At 41.6% G+C, this 13,783-nt stretch overlaps 1 protein-coding gene across 1 annotated transcript; it reads left to right on the top strand.

The window, feature by feature from the left end:
- Positions 1–4,333: 4,333 nt before the first annotated feature.
- Positions 4,334–5,971, top strand: LOC308283590 (E3 ubiquitin-protein ligase TRIM21-like; the record flags this gene model as incomplete). The annotated part of the gene is made up of 1 exon (XM_080724027.1): positions 4,334–5,971. One exon carries the CDS (start codon positions 4,334–4,336, stop codon positions 5,969–5,971), a length of 1,638 nt encoding a protein of 545 aa, XP_080580153.1.
- Positions 5,972–13,783: the final 7,812 nt, after the last annotated feature.

Genomic DNA, 13,783 nt, shown 5'->3' with positions numbered 1-13,783 from the left:
TTCTTCTCATGGGAAAGAAAACTAATAAGAAAACTCAAATATAAATGTGGAGGTGGAGGCAACCATGCAGGAGCAGTGGTGGGTTCAGTGTCTTGCTCAAGGACACTCAATTTCACAGCCAGGCAGAGCCCGGATCAAACCGAGTACCTTCCTCACTCTCCTGAGCCCCTGCTGTGACTCTTTGTGAATCATCATAAACAACATGTTTGAAATAGCCAGGTAAAATAGTAAACTAACATTATTTATGGTACCGTCTGTGGTAGAATTTCAATGTTCAAACATAAACTAAAGGCACCAGTAAGACTCCCTAATCGGGAGATAAGCGACCGTCAGGTCGCAGCGTGTTTTTAGGCCAAAATGTGTAGGAGAAGTGTCCAAAAATGTGTTTGTAAAAATCGGCCTGATGGTGGCGCTATATGGGACAGATGCATGTTGATGAGATGAGTGTAGCCATACTGTGTACCGATTTGCGTGATTTTAACCCTCTAAGGCCCACGGTTGTAATATTACAACGTTTGTATTTTATCCAAAAAAAGGTTTAAATCATTTTATTTTAGCTCCCCCTACCACCTAAACACCACCATTGGATTCTATTGTTTAGTATTACAATGCCATTGGCCACAATATTTGCATATAAATACCCCCCACAGTGGCTGACATTCACACCCGCCACACCCGCTGAAATTCCAGAGTTTTGACGAACAACATCTCACTTTTTCATGGAAGCTATACCTCAAAAAAACATAAGTAAAATGCCTGTACTATTCTTTTTGGTGATCATTAGAATGTCTAGAACATGTACATATGTTATTATTTTGAAAAATATCCCCCATATGTAAATTAGAGCATGATTTATGATTTTTGATTTATGGCTATAAAATCTTACAAAAACATTTTTTTGAAAAAAACATTACATTTTCCTCTGAATAGGACTCCTACAACACCATCTGATTTTTTTCAATTTTTTATTTCAAGTATTTCTTAATGCGGGCCTTAGAGGGTTAAGGCAAAATCTATAGGAGCATTGTCCAAAAATGTGTTTTCAAGAATCGGCCTCATGGTCGCGCTAGAAGAGGGCCATGTGAGAATTGATGGGTTGGCAGGTTGTGGTTTGGAAGGCAAGGAGTATGTGTGCAAAATTTGGCATGGATCGGGGCAACGGTTGCGGAGATATGAGCAGGGCGAAAGTGTGACGTGTGCCGTGTGACGTGTGGCGTGTGACGGACGGACAGACAGACAGACAGCCGGTGGAGGTTTTGGTAGTAAGTGCGACCTGACGGTCGCAAAATAAGGCCATATTTTCACAGTGCTGTTCAGTGTCTGTTGGTATGACACTGTGGCACATTTGGAGTTCACTATACAGTAGGACAGTGGTTCTCAAACTTTTTTAATACATTTTTAAGGACCCCATAACTCTGAGAGTGAACAAATGGAACCAAATGGACCCGACCCGTAGGGTTAAGATACACTATCAGCGTTACAAACCTGTATGGTCCAACACATTTTAGCAGACATTTAGGGCTGCTCTGTTTCTGGTAATATGTCCACGGCAAAAATAGAATTTTGACAAAAATGTCCACCACAAGCCTGGCGATGACCCCTGTGTTAGGTTCAGGCTTAGTTTCTGTTATGTTAGGGTTATGTTTAGGCATAGTTTCTGTGAGGTTAAGGTTCAGGCAAAAATAGGTTTAGGTGGAAACCTCTGTCCGAAACCGTTACTTTTTTATTGCATTTTTTGGGGAGATGAAAATGTCGATAATATCCAATCTACAAGCTTGTAGATAGGCAATTTTCACCACTTGTGAAAGTAGGGCATTAGTTCACCAATAAACATAAAACGCTGAAATATGGAGAGATTCGAGGTCAGCAATGATATGATACCTGACTACAGACACATTGTATTATATTTGATATCAACCAGGTTAGGTTTAGGGATTAGGGATTAGGGATAGGGTTAGGTTTAGGGGCTGTTGGGGCAATGCTGAGTCTACACCTAGTTGGACACCAGTGCCACGTCTCAACAAATAGCCGATCTACAAGCTCAATGTGGTTGCACATTGTTAAAACATTTTTTAATCTTTTGAAATCAATTACAGCGATAAACAGGGATTTCCTCATGACTCATGAAGTGACCCAAAAATGGGCCCTGACCCAGTGTTTGAGAAACACCTTGCAGACGTACCTGCTTGAGGTTAAAGTTCACAGTACACGACAGCTTACAGAGCAAAAAAAACAAGACTATAAAACTATCTTTATTATAAGGACCTTGCTATGGTTGATGATAACACACAAAAAAAAACCTGTTGTGGTTTAATTATGATCTCAGAAAAAATAACTCTTCAGCTCTTCTCTGTCAATATTATATTAATCTCATTGAAAAAATTTAAGAAAGTAGAATATAAAGGCAAAATATGGTATGAATTTAAAAATAATAATCTGCGCTTGTCAACCTGCGTACAGCGTGAAAGAGTCCAGGGAAGGGTTAACTTTTATCAAGGTGCAACGCAATGCTGACTGTAATCTAAATGTTACTTCATCATGAGTATCAAAGGTGAAACGTTCTTACACTGAGAGACAGCAGAGATCATATTATCTACAATTCTCCTCATTAACAGAGAAGATTTCATCCGGGTGAGTATATTGTTATTGGGTTTTCTTTTCAGTAGCCTATACATGACAAAAATGTCTGAACTCACTGTTGTTTTGAAACAATACAGTTGTTGAAAATAGCCAAACTATTTGAACTATTTTAAAATGTTTTTCAGAATAGTAAAGAAATGCGTAACCATAAGGGGCGGGATAAATACAAACAAGTTGCTTTATACGGTACATAGCAACAAGCAACAAGGGTACCGTCTTGAAAGGTAAAAACCCCAAAAGGGGTTCCCATCCTAAATGGGTTAAAGTGTATAGTACACACACACACACACACACACACACACACACACACACACACACACACACACAGGTATATATATATATATATATACACAGTATATATATATATATATATATATATATATATTAGGGGTGCAACATATCGAACCGAATATCGAAAATCGAATCGAACCGAGAAATATCGAACCGAATGACCCTGTACCGAACAATACAATACAATGCCACTCCACATCCCCCTGGAACCCCCTCAAGGACCCCTAGGGGTCTGCAGAGCCCACTTAGAGAAGCACTACCCTAGAGGTTGGTTACCGTATATTGTTCAAAGTTAAAACAAAAAAATCCACACACACACACACACACACACACACACACACACACACACACACACACACACACACACACACACACACACACACACACATATAATAAGAAAAAAATAATACATTAAATTAAATTAAATTGTAAAATAAAGAAAAACAATCTGTAAAAGGACTAATTTCATTTCTTCTTTGACATGCTTGTCTGTCATGTGCAATGATGATTGCTTGGTAAGTTAATGTCCAATGTGAAGTGTCTTTTGATAAGACTGATAAGTGATAAGAGATAGTAGGCCTACAGTACTGTATGTCATTGCACGCAGAGCATGCATGAGCGGTGTACAGTATATCATGTAATTGTAGAGCAGTAATATATGGGCATATCGGTCGGATCAGCAGTGCGGCATAGGTATGAGGGCCACGTATCGGCTCGAACCCCTAGTCTATACATTTCATAACTTTCCTTCACACATCTTGAGAACAGCCTGACCAATCAACTCGGTATGTAAATCTACAAATACCAGACCGGTGCCTGTTGGGAAGAACAGCAGATGTATGACCTCAGAGTATGACACAGCATCCAGACAGACAGCCATGGTGGCGACACTGTTTATTATCAGTGAAGTTATCACGCTCATCTCCAAATTTGGGCATTGTTTCAGCAAGAGGCTGTTACCTTGGTGGCGACACTGTTTAGTATCAGTGATGTCAGCATCCAGACAGACGGTCAGACAGACACCGGACGGACGGACACTCGCTAAATTAATAGTTATGGTGTTTCATGCTGCCATCAATATGACATCACTGTACTGACATCATAGACATTATGTAAATTCCTGATGTCATCAATATGACATGATAGTACTGATGTCATAATGTAGACTGGCCTCCAAGTACTATGATGAGTACTGCACCACATAATCTAACAATAATTGGTGCAACAGGTACAATGGGTATTGTATAACAAGAGGGGAGGGAATACGTTCCCATCAGACATCATTCCCAATGGGCATCGGCCTGGTATACAGTATGGTATACTTTAAGTTTGTCTGTATAAATGAAGAGCATTATAATTGAAAAACACTTACTGTTTTCACTTTTACTTTCAGTGTGTATAAATGGCGTCCGCTAGCTGTCTCCTGTCTGAAGAGCAGTTCCTGTGTTCCATCTGTCTGGATGTGTTCACTCATCCAATCACCACTCCATGTGGACACAACTACTGCAACGCCTGCATCACACAGCACTGGGACAGCAATGATGTGTGTAAGTGTCCACTATGTCAAGAAATCTTCTATAGGAGACCAAAATGCTCTGTTAATAAAGTTCTCTCTGAGATGGCTGATCAGTTCAGACAGTCAATGGAGCTGAAACAAATGTCCAGCACAAACCAAGAACCTGCTAAACCAGATGAAGTCTCCTGTGACGTCTGTACTGAGACCAAACTGAAGGCTCTGAAGTCCTGTCTGGTGTGTCTGGCCTCCTACTGTGAGACTCACCTGGAGCCTCACCTGAGAGCCACAGTGTTAAAACGACACAAACTAATCGACCCTGTAAAGCACCTGGAAGACGTTATGTGTAAGAAACATGACAGACCTCTGGAGCTGTTCTGTAAGACTGACCATGTGTGTGTTTGTCAGTTCTGCACTCAGTTAGACCACAAGTCACATCACATTGTATCTCTGAAAGAGGAATACGAAGGAAAGAAGGCTGAACTGGGAAAGACAGAGGCTGGAGTTCAGAAGATGATCGGGGAGAGAAAGCTGAAGATTCAGGAGGTCAAACACTCAGTAGAGCTCAGCAAGAAAGATGCAGACAAAGAGATCGCACACAGTGTGCAGATCTTCACTGCTCTAGCGAGCTGTATTGAGAGAAGCCAGGCTGAGGTCATTGATGTGATTGAAGAGAAGCAGAAAACAACAGAGAAACAGGCTGAAGGCTTCATTAAAGAGCTGCAACAGGAAATCACTCAGTTAGAGAAGAGAAGCTCTGAGCTGAAGCAGCTTTCACTCACTGAAGACCACCTCCATCTGCTCCGGAACGTCACATCCACCAAGACCTCTACACCCACCAAGGACTGGACAAAGATCAATGTCCATCAGACTTCATATGTGGGCACTGTGAGAACAGCTGTGGCTCATCTGGAGAAGACACTCAGTCAAGAGATGGAGAAGCTGTATGATCAGCTGAGTAGGATCCAACAATATGCAGTGGATGTAACTCTGGATCCTGATACAGCACACTGCAGACTCACCCTGTCTGAGGATGGAAAACAAGTGAGTCATGGAGACTTAGAGAATAATCTCCCAGCCAACACAAAGAGATTCTTTCCTTGTCCCTGTGTCTTAGGAAAACAAAGCTTCTCCTCAGGAAGGTTTTACTATGAGGTTCAGGTTAAAGGGAAGACTGCCTGGGATCTAGGAGTGGCCAGAGAGTCCATTAAGAGAAAAGGACAAATCACATCAAACCCCAACAATGGTTACTGGTCTATCGTGTTGAGGAATGGAAATGAGTACAAGGCTCATGCTACCAGCACCGCTCTCCTCCCTGTAAGAGAGGAGGTCCAGAAAGTGGGAGTGTTTGTGGATTATGAGGAGGGTCTGGTCTCCTTTTATGATGTGGAGGCCAGAGTTCATCTCTACTCTTTCACTGACTGTACCTTCACTGAGAAACTCTATCCATACTTCAGTCCCTGTAATAATGCTGCTGGTAAAAATGTTGTTCCTCTGATCATATCTCCTGTCAATCACTCAGATTAGACTAATCCTGAACTTTACATGAAACTTTATTTGCATTCAAGACAACACATGTGTTCATCAAAGTTTTGGTGTTACGGTCTCTTCAATCAAGTCATTTAACTGGTGTCTGTAATGATGTATTAGTTCCATTATATTGAAAAGCAACAACTTAATAAACACAAAAACTTAATTTTACATCTGAATTACAGCCAAAAAATACTAATTATGGTGAATGGAGTTCTCCTTTGAAGCAAGGGTTTATCTTAACACACAATTACCTATCTGAGAGACTGTTGAAATGTCTACATTTCTACTTTGGTACAATAACTAGGTTGTATATTTTATTTCATGGCATTATAGTTCAAGTTCAATTCAACACTTTAGTCATTAATGTTCTGTATAGAAATAATGTCTGTCAGGAACAACTATATTGTATTTTCAGTGTCTTACACTTTAATGTAATTACTTTATAACAATTAATTAGACAATAATACAATGATGTTGATGCTAATGATTGACTATCTTATGTAGCTGATTGTGATCCTTCAAAATAAATCAGCAGTTGTGTGCACTCCTTGATTTTGACTCCCTTTGAAATGAAATAATAATACAAAAATGAATACTAATAAAACCATCGCACAACTATAAACACATCGAGGGAAAAACACAATCAATGCTTAAAGTATGATAACAGAGGAAAATAACAATACTTCAGCTTTCTATTCTTCTCATGGGAAATAAATATAATAAGAAAACTCAAATATATAAATGTAAATATGAATTAACATTTTTATTCTACACTTGTCAAACTGCACACAGTGTGAAAGAGTCCAGGGTTAACTTTTGACATGGTTGAATCTAAACATGTGCTGAATGAGGATCAATCAATCAAAGGTGAAACAGTCTCACACAGATTGACAGCAGAGATATTCTCTACAATAACCTTCAACAGGATTCTCCTCATTAATAGAAAAGACCTCAGCACATACATACTGTATGAATTCAGGATTGACAAGGGTTTTGTTTGTGTTTTCCATTTAGCCTTAATGTCTGACTGTACCACATGCTGTTTACATTTCTGACTAATACAGTATTCAATCAATCCATACATTTCAGTACACAAGACATGGTCACATTTTGATGCCATCTGGAAGGGACTGGAGCCAGTCCCTGGACCTGAGAAAACTTCAGGCTATACTGACATCTGCTGGTGTTTATCTGCAATTAAAACGGTATGTTAAGCAAGACAACCTAATAAAAATCTGGTTAAAGATATTAGACTCTGTCTTTGAACCCATCTCCTTCAATGGTTGTGATATATGGGTCACCTTGCCAACCAATAACTTGAGAAATAGGACAAACAACAAACCGGGACTCTGCAAGCAAAAAAAAGAAAAAAAAGAAAAAGCGTTATACCCTGTGTATTTATAACATGTATATAACAACACAATGTGACATAGCACTGTTTACACAGTGCCGTACACCGTCCAATGTATATACTTTCCACATTTTCAACATTTTCTTCTTTTTAATTATTATTCCAACACTTGCTTTGGCAATGTAAACGTAGGGTTTTCATGCCAATAAGGCTCCTTTGAATTGAATTGCAATTACAGTTGTTGCAATTGCAGATGGTTCAACATGCATACCTGAGTGGCTCACTCCTGTGCTGAGAGTTAGGGGGCGTCTGTCTTTAGAGACAGCTTTTGGGACAGTTGATTGAGAGATCTTGTACAGGAGAGATGGCTCTTTAAGGTTGTGTTCTAGTGTGCAGGGAGGAGGTCCCAGAATTCATGGTTCCACCAAGCGTCCACCAAAGATTTTTCATTTAGGAAGATTTCTCAATTGGAGCCACTAAAGGCGACATGGTACACAAGTCCTACAATGGTCTCATTGAGCCGGCGTCTGACAGAAATCTCACACAACGACACGCGTCCTAAGTTTACTGGTGCTAGATCCCACAAGAGGATGTTGCTGGGATAGAGACATTTTGATAATAACGTTTATTTTCTCTTGATTTATCTCTCTGAGAAAACCCATTTTAGTATAACTTTTGGGAATATTGTTATGGCTTGTGACAATCGGGTCCAATATTTAGATCAGTGACCATGGAGCTAAAGAATGATTCAGAAGCTGGGTTCATGTTCACTCACCCATTGGAATCAATAGACTCCAAACTGCGTCCCATCTCCTAAAAAGGTGTCTGTCCACTTCACACAGATGCAGGAAGTAAACCGGAGTCTTGCTAATTCCTTGGCGTCCACACTCCACAGTGTTCTACTTTCAGTTCCTTGTGGAAACATGGGCAACATTTTCAACAGTTCCCCTTTGAACAGTTTCACAGCACATCAGGGGCCTGTTATCTGTAATGGAAAAGCCAGCCCACTAATCTACTGGACAGCTGCCATATCAGCCCATAATTAATGTTAAGATATGCTCTCACATTGTAGTCTTTCTTATTTTGTATTTCTTATTTTGTATTTCTAGCTTTACTATTCTATTTACTAAGGGGCATTAACTGGACAATGTTCAAACTAATGAGGACTGATTATTGATGTGATGAAGACTTGATTGAACTCATTTGAGCCACCTGCGAGTGGGCGTGTGTATTGTCCTGATATGGGTGTGTTCAATAAAACGCCTCACTGAAGAGTGAGGGCAGTCCACTGAAGGCTGTGTAACAGAGAGGTGCCGTCTCCCGTCTCCATGTTTGTCCTATTATTTTCCCCGTGAGTTATTTTGGTGCTATTTGTGTTTAGTTTTAACTGCTGATGTTGACTTTGCTAAGAGGTTATGGGCCCAGGTGAGGCAAAACCTAGAGCAACTAATATTTTAAAACTAATACTTAAGACTAGGCGCGTGTAGACTCCGCGAGGAGTCATAGCACGCCGGGTCGTAGCACCATGACTAGTAGGAAACCAGCAGAGCGGAGTGGGAGCCGCTGGTCGCGTTTAGTTTTTGACGGTGAAGAAAATAATTATGAACTGTGGGAGACCAAGTTCTTGGGCCACCTTCGTTTGCCGATGATAAGAGCCTGTCCCTCGTGATGCGGGAAGCACCCGACGACGGCCGAGCAGTACTTATATTGAAAGACTATTATCAAGGCAGAGGAAAGCCTAGAATTATCAGCCTTTATACTGAGCTCACCTCGCTCCAGAAATCAAGCAGCGAGAGTGTAACCGATTATGTGATACGGGCTGAGACAGCCATCACCGCGTTGAGAAACGCCGGCGAGACTTTGAGTGACGGGCTACTTGTAGCTATGGTGTTAAAAGGGCTTCCTGAATCTTTTAAGCCTTTTGTAATACACATCACGCAAGCAGACGAGACCGTGGCTTTTCCTGAATTCAAGACGAAATTGAGGAGCTACGAGGACACCGAGAAAATGCGTGCTCCAGACACAGAGGACAACGTGATGACAGTACGGGGACGACGAGCAGCGAGGCCCACCAGAGGAGGTACAGGCCGGGGTGAACGTGAGCAGCAGCAGCAGGCGGCGGCGGCGGACGTGGTGTGTTTCAGGTGTGGAACACGAGGACACCTCGCTCGCTCTTGCCAGCGCACAATATGGTGTAGCCACTGCAGAAGCGCCACACACCGCGACGAGACCTGCCGAAGCAAGAAGCGACGAGGCCGAGATGACGCCCGTAAAGCTTCAGAGAAGACAGAGGAGGAGGACGAGTATGCGTTCCGGCTGAGCGACATGGCAGCAGACTTCCAGCCAAGCCGAGATGTCAACGTGAGGGGCCTGATGGTAGACTGCGGGGCGACCTCGCACATTATTACCGACGTCGCCAAGTTCAAGTGTTTCGACGGCGAGTTCAAGGCCGAGTCACACTGTGTTGAGCTGGCCGACGGCACCAGATGCACAGGCGTAGCAGAACAGCGAGGCGACGCAGTGGTCTGTCTGACGGACAGCTCAGGCCGACAGCTGAAAACAACGCTGAAAGACGCGTTGTACATCCCCTCCTATCCCCAAGATATCTTCTCTGTGAAAGCAGCTACAGCTAGCGACGCGACGGTGATCTTCAAGAAAGGAAAGGACGTTCTGATCCACAAAGATGGTACGAAATTCCACATACACGTACACAACAGGCTTTATTATTTACACACAGTAGATAATGATGTGAAATGTGATGACCAAGTTAAAGGGTGTTTTGATTTAAAAACCTGGCATGAGATACTCGGTCACTGTAACTATGAGGACGTTTTGAAGTTGCCACCTGTTGTAGAGGGCATGAAAATTAAAGGTGCAACCAGCAAACCTCCACATTGTGATGTGTGTATTCAGGGCAAATTTGTGCAGACCATTAATAGAGAGCCTGATGCTAGAGCTACAGAGCCACTAGGGCTCTGGCAGATTTGGCCGGGCCAATTACTCCAGAGTCCAGAGAGGGGTTCAAGTATACACTGTCGTTTACTGATGATTTTTCCAGTGCTGTATTTGTGTATTTTCTTAAAAATAAGAGTGACACAGTGCAAGCCACTGAGCGTTTTCTGGCTGATGTAGCGCCTTATGGCAAAATTAAACGTCTCAGATCTGATAATGGTACCGAGTACACAGCTAAGAGCTTTAAATCTTTAATGGTTAAAAATGGTATTCGGCACGAGACCTCAGCTCCGTATTCTCCACATCAAAATGGAACAGCCGAGCGCAATTGGCGCACACTTTTTGATATGGCGAGATGTATGTTAATTGAGAGTGGGCTACCAAAAGGCCTGTGGCCTTATGCTGTACAGACAGCTGCTGTTATTCGAAACAGGTGTTTTAACAAACGAACAAAGCAAACACCAGTACAGGCGTTGACTGGGAGACAACCCAACCTGTCCAAAATGCAGAAATTTGGTTCAGAGTGTTTTGCTTATGTTCAGGACAAGAAAAAACTTGACCCAAGGGGTGTAAAAGGTGTTTTTGTTGGGTATGATAAAAGTAGTCCAGCATACCTTGTCTATTTTCCTGACAGCAGGAAGGTTCAGAGAAATAGACTAGTCAAGTTTGTTTCTCAGCCTGGTGTTGCGCAACAAACTCAGACTAATGTTGATGCTGATGATGATGATGATGGTCTGAAGGGGAAGTACAGGGCCAATAGACAGCAGAGTGTAATCCCAGTAAAAGACCAAGTTCCAGTCATTGTGACTGATGAGGTTCCAGTCATTGAGACTGAGGAGAGTAGCCAACCAAAAGCAGTTGAGGCTACTAAGCATGAGCCTAAAACTTACCCTTCTAGAGTGAGAAGGAAGCCATTTCACCTACGTGACAATGTTTCTCTGTCTGCTGAAGAAATGGACCAGGTCCAAAGTAACATTGATTACTGTTATAGAGTCACTTGCAACATACCTGTAACTTTTAAAGGTGCCTTGAGCTCAGACAAATCAAAAGAGTGGGTTAATGCGATGGACGAAGAAATGCAGTCTCTTAAAGAAAATAACACATTTACTCTAACCAACTTGCCTGTGGGTAAGAAAGCAGTGGGGGGTAGATGGGTTTATGCTTTAAAGAAGAACATTGATGGATCTGAGAAATACAAGGCCAGGTATGTGGCAAAGGGTTACAGTCAAAAGTTGGGAGTTGACTACGAGGAGACATTTTCTCCTACTGCTAACTTGACTAGTGTCAGAGTGTTGATGCAGAAAGCAGCACAGGAAAACTTGATTTTGCACCAGATGGATGTCAAAACTGCCTACTTAAATGCACCGATAGACTGTGAGATCTATATGGAACAACCAGAGGGTTACAAGGTGAAATCTAGCACCAATGAAAAGTTGGTCTGTAAGCTAGAACGCTCATTGTATGGGCTTAAACAATCTGGCAGAAACTGGAATAAAGTGTTACATGATTATCTGACTAAAAACCATTTTGTGCAAAATCAAGCTGACAATTGTGTTTACACAAGAGAAACAGAACACGACAAGGTGTTAATGGTGATCTGGGTTGACGATTTGATCATTGCTTCAAGTGATGAAAATGCTCTGAAGTCTGTGAAAGCGATGCTTGCTTCAAGGTTCCAAATGAAAGATTTGGGCAAACTCAGACATTTTCTCGGTATTGACTTTAACCAGATTGATAACTGTGTGAAAATGTCACAAGCAAAGTATGTTGAGAAAATCCTGGAAAGATTTGACATGCAGGATTGTAAACCAAGGTCTACACCTTGTGAACAAAAACTAAACTACACTGACAGTGCCGACATGATGAATGACGTCAGAAAGTATAGAGAGGCAGTCGGTAGCCTCATCTATTTATCTGTTTGTACGAGACCTGATTTGAGTTTTGTTGTAAGCAAGCTGTCACAGTACTTTTCAGAGCCAACTGATGAGCAATGGGTCACAGTTACACATGTTCTCCGGTATCTTAAAGGTACAATTGACAAAGAATTGTGTTACACAAAATGTGATACTTTAGGTCTACAAGCGTATAGTGACGCAGATTGGGCAGCTGATAATGACAGGCGAAGTACCTCTGGTTATTGTGTGAGCCTAACCAAAACTGGCACACTGGTTTCATGGAAGACCAAAAAGCAGCCCACTGTTGCACTGTCCACTTGTGAGGCAGAGTATATGGCTCTTGTAGCCACAGTTCAAGAGTGTCTGTATCTTAAACAGCTTCTTGGAGGTCTTGATAAACAAGTGTATCCACTACCTAAGGTTTTCGAAGATAACCAAGGTACAATTGCATTGGCAAAGAATCCTGTCAGTAGACAGAGATGTAAACATATTGACATCAAGTATCACTTCATTAGGTCCACTGTGAATGATGGTCACATTATTTTAGAATATTGTCCTACTGAAGAGATGAAAGCAGATGTGATGACAAAGCCTGCTACTAAATTTAAGTTGAATAAGTTTGCAGAGTTTATTTTTGGAAGATGATGTATTAAAAAGAGAGGGAAAAAAAAAAAAAAAAACTACTGTACAATGTACTTATGCTGACAAAGTAAGAGCAAGTGGGGGTGTTAAGATATGCTCTCACATTGTAGTCTTTCTTATTTTGTATTTCTTATTTTGTATTTCTAGCTTTACTATTCTATTTACTAAGGGGCATTAACTGGACAATGTTCAAACTAATGAGGACTGATTATTGATGTGATGAAGACTTGATTGAACTCATTTGAGCCACCTGCGAGTGGGCGTGTGTATTGTCCTGATTTGGGTGTGTTCAATAAAACGCCTCACTGAAGAGTGAGGGCAGTCCACTGAAGGCTGTGTAACAGAGAGGTGCCGTCTCCCGTCTCCATGTTTGTCCTATTATTTTCCCCGTGAGTTATTTTGGTGCTATTTGTGTTTAGTTTTAACTGCTGATGTTGACTCTGCTAAGAATTAATAACCTCCCACACCTATATCAGAACCACTGGCCTTCACACAGCCTCTCTCTGTCAGGAATGAGAGCGACATCACATGCCTACTGGCACTCACAATAGCAAATGACACTAATCACTACCCACACACACACACACACACACACACACACACACACACACACACACACACACACACACACACACACACACACACACACACACACACACACACACACACACACACACACACACACACAAAAGAAAAGAAAAGAAAAGATGAGTGTCAAAATGTTTTCATTTACTTCTTTCTATCGTTTTTGTGATTTTAACGGTTTGGATTTGCATGTATGCCCCCAGGTTGGGGGCATGCATGCAAGTGGCTAAATATGTATTTTTAGACACAATAAGCCCATTCCCAAGATGCACCACGATCTTTCATGAACAGATGTGACTTATATGGGGGCTGGTGTTAATAGTAATAAAGAAATTGCCGGCTTATTTGAGTCTAAAAATACATATTTAGCAACTTGTACGC

Source organism: Nannobrachium achirus, assembly GCF_963921795.1.
Source record: "Nannobrachium achirus genome assembly, chromosome: 4".
NCBI classification, from domain to species: Eukaryota; Metazoa; Chordata; class Actinopteri; order Myctophiformes; family Myctophidae; genus Nannobrachium; species Nannobrachium achirus.
The sequence above is the reverse complement of the archived record's forward strand: the minus strand, read 5'-3'. Positions and strand labels throughout refer to the sequence as shown.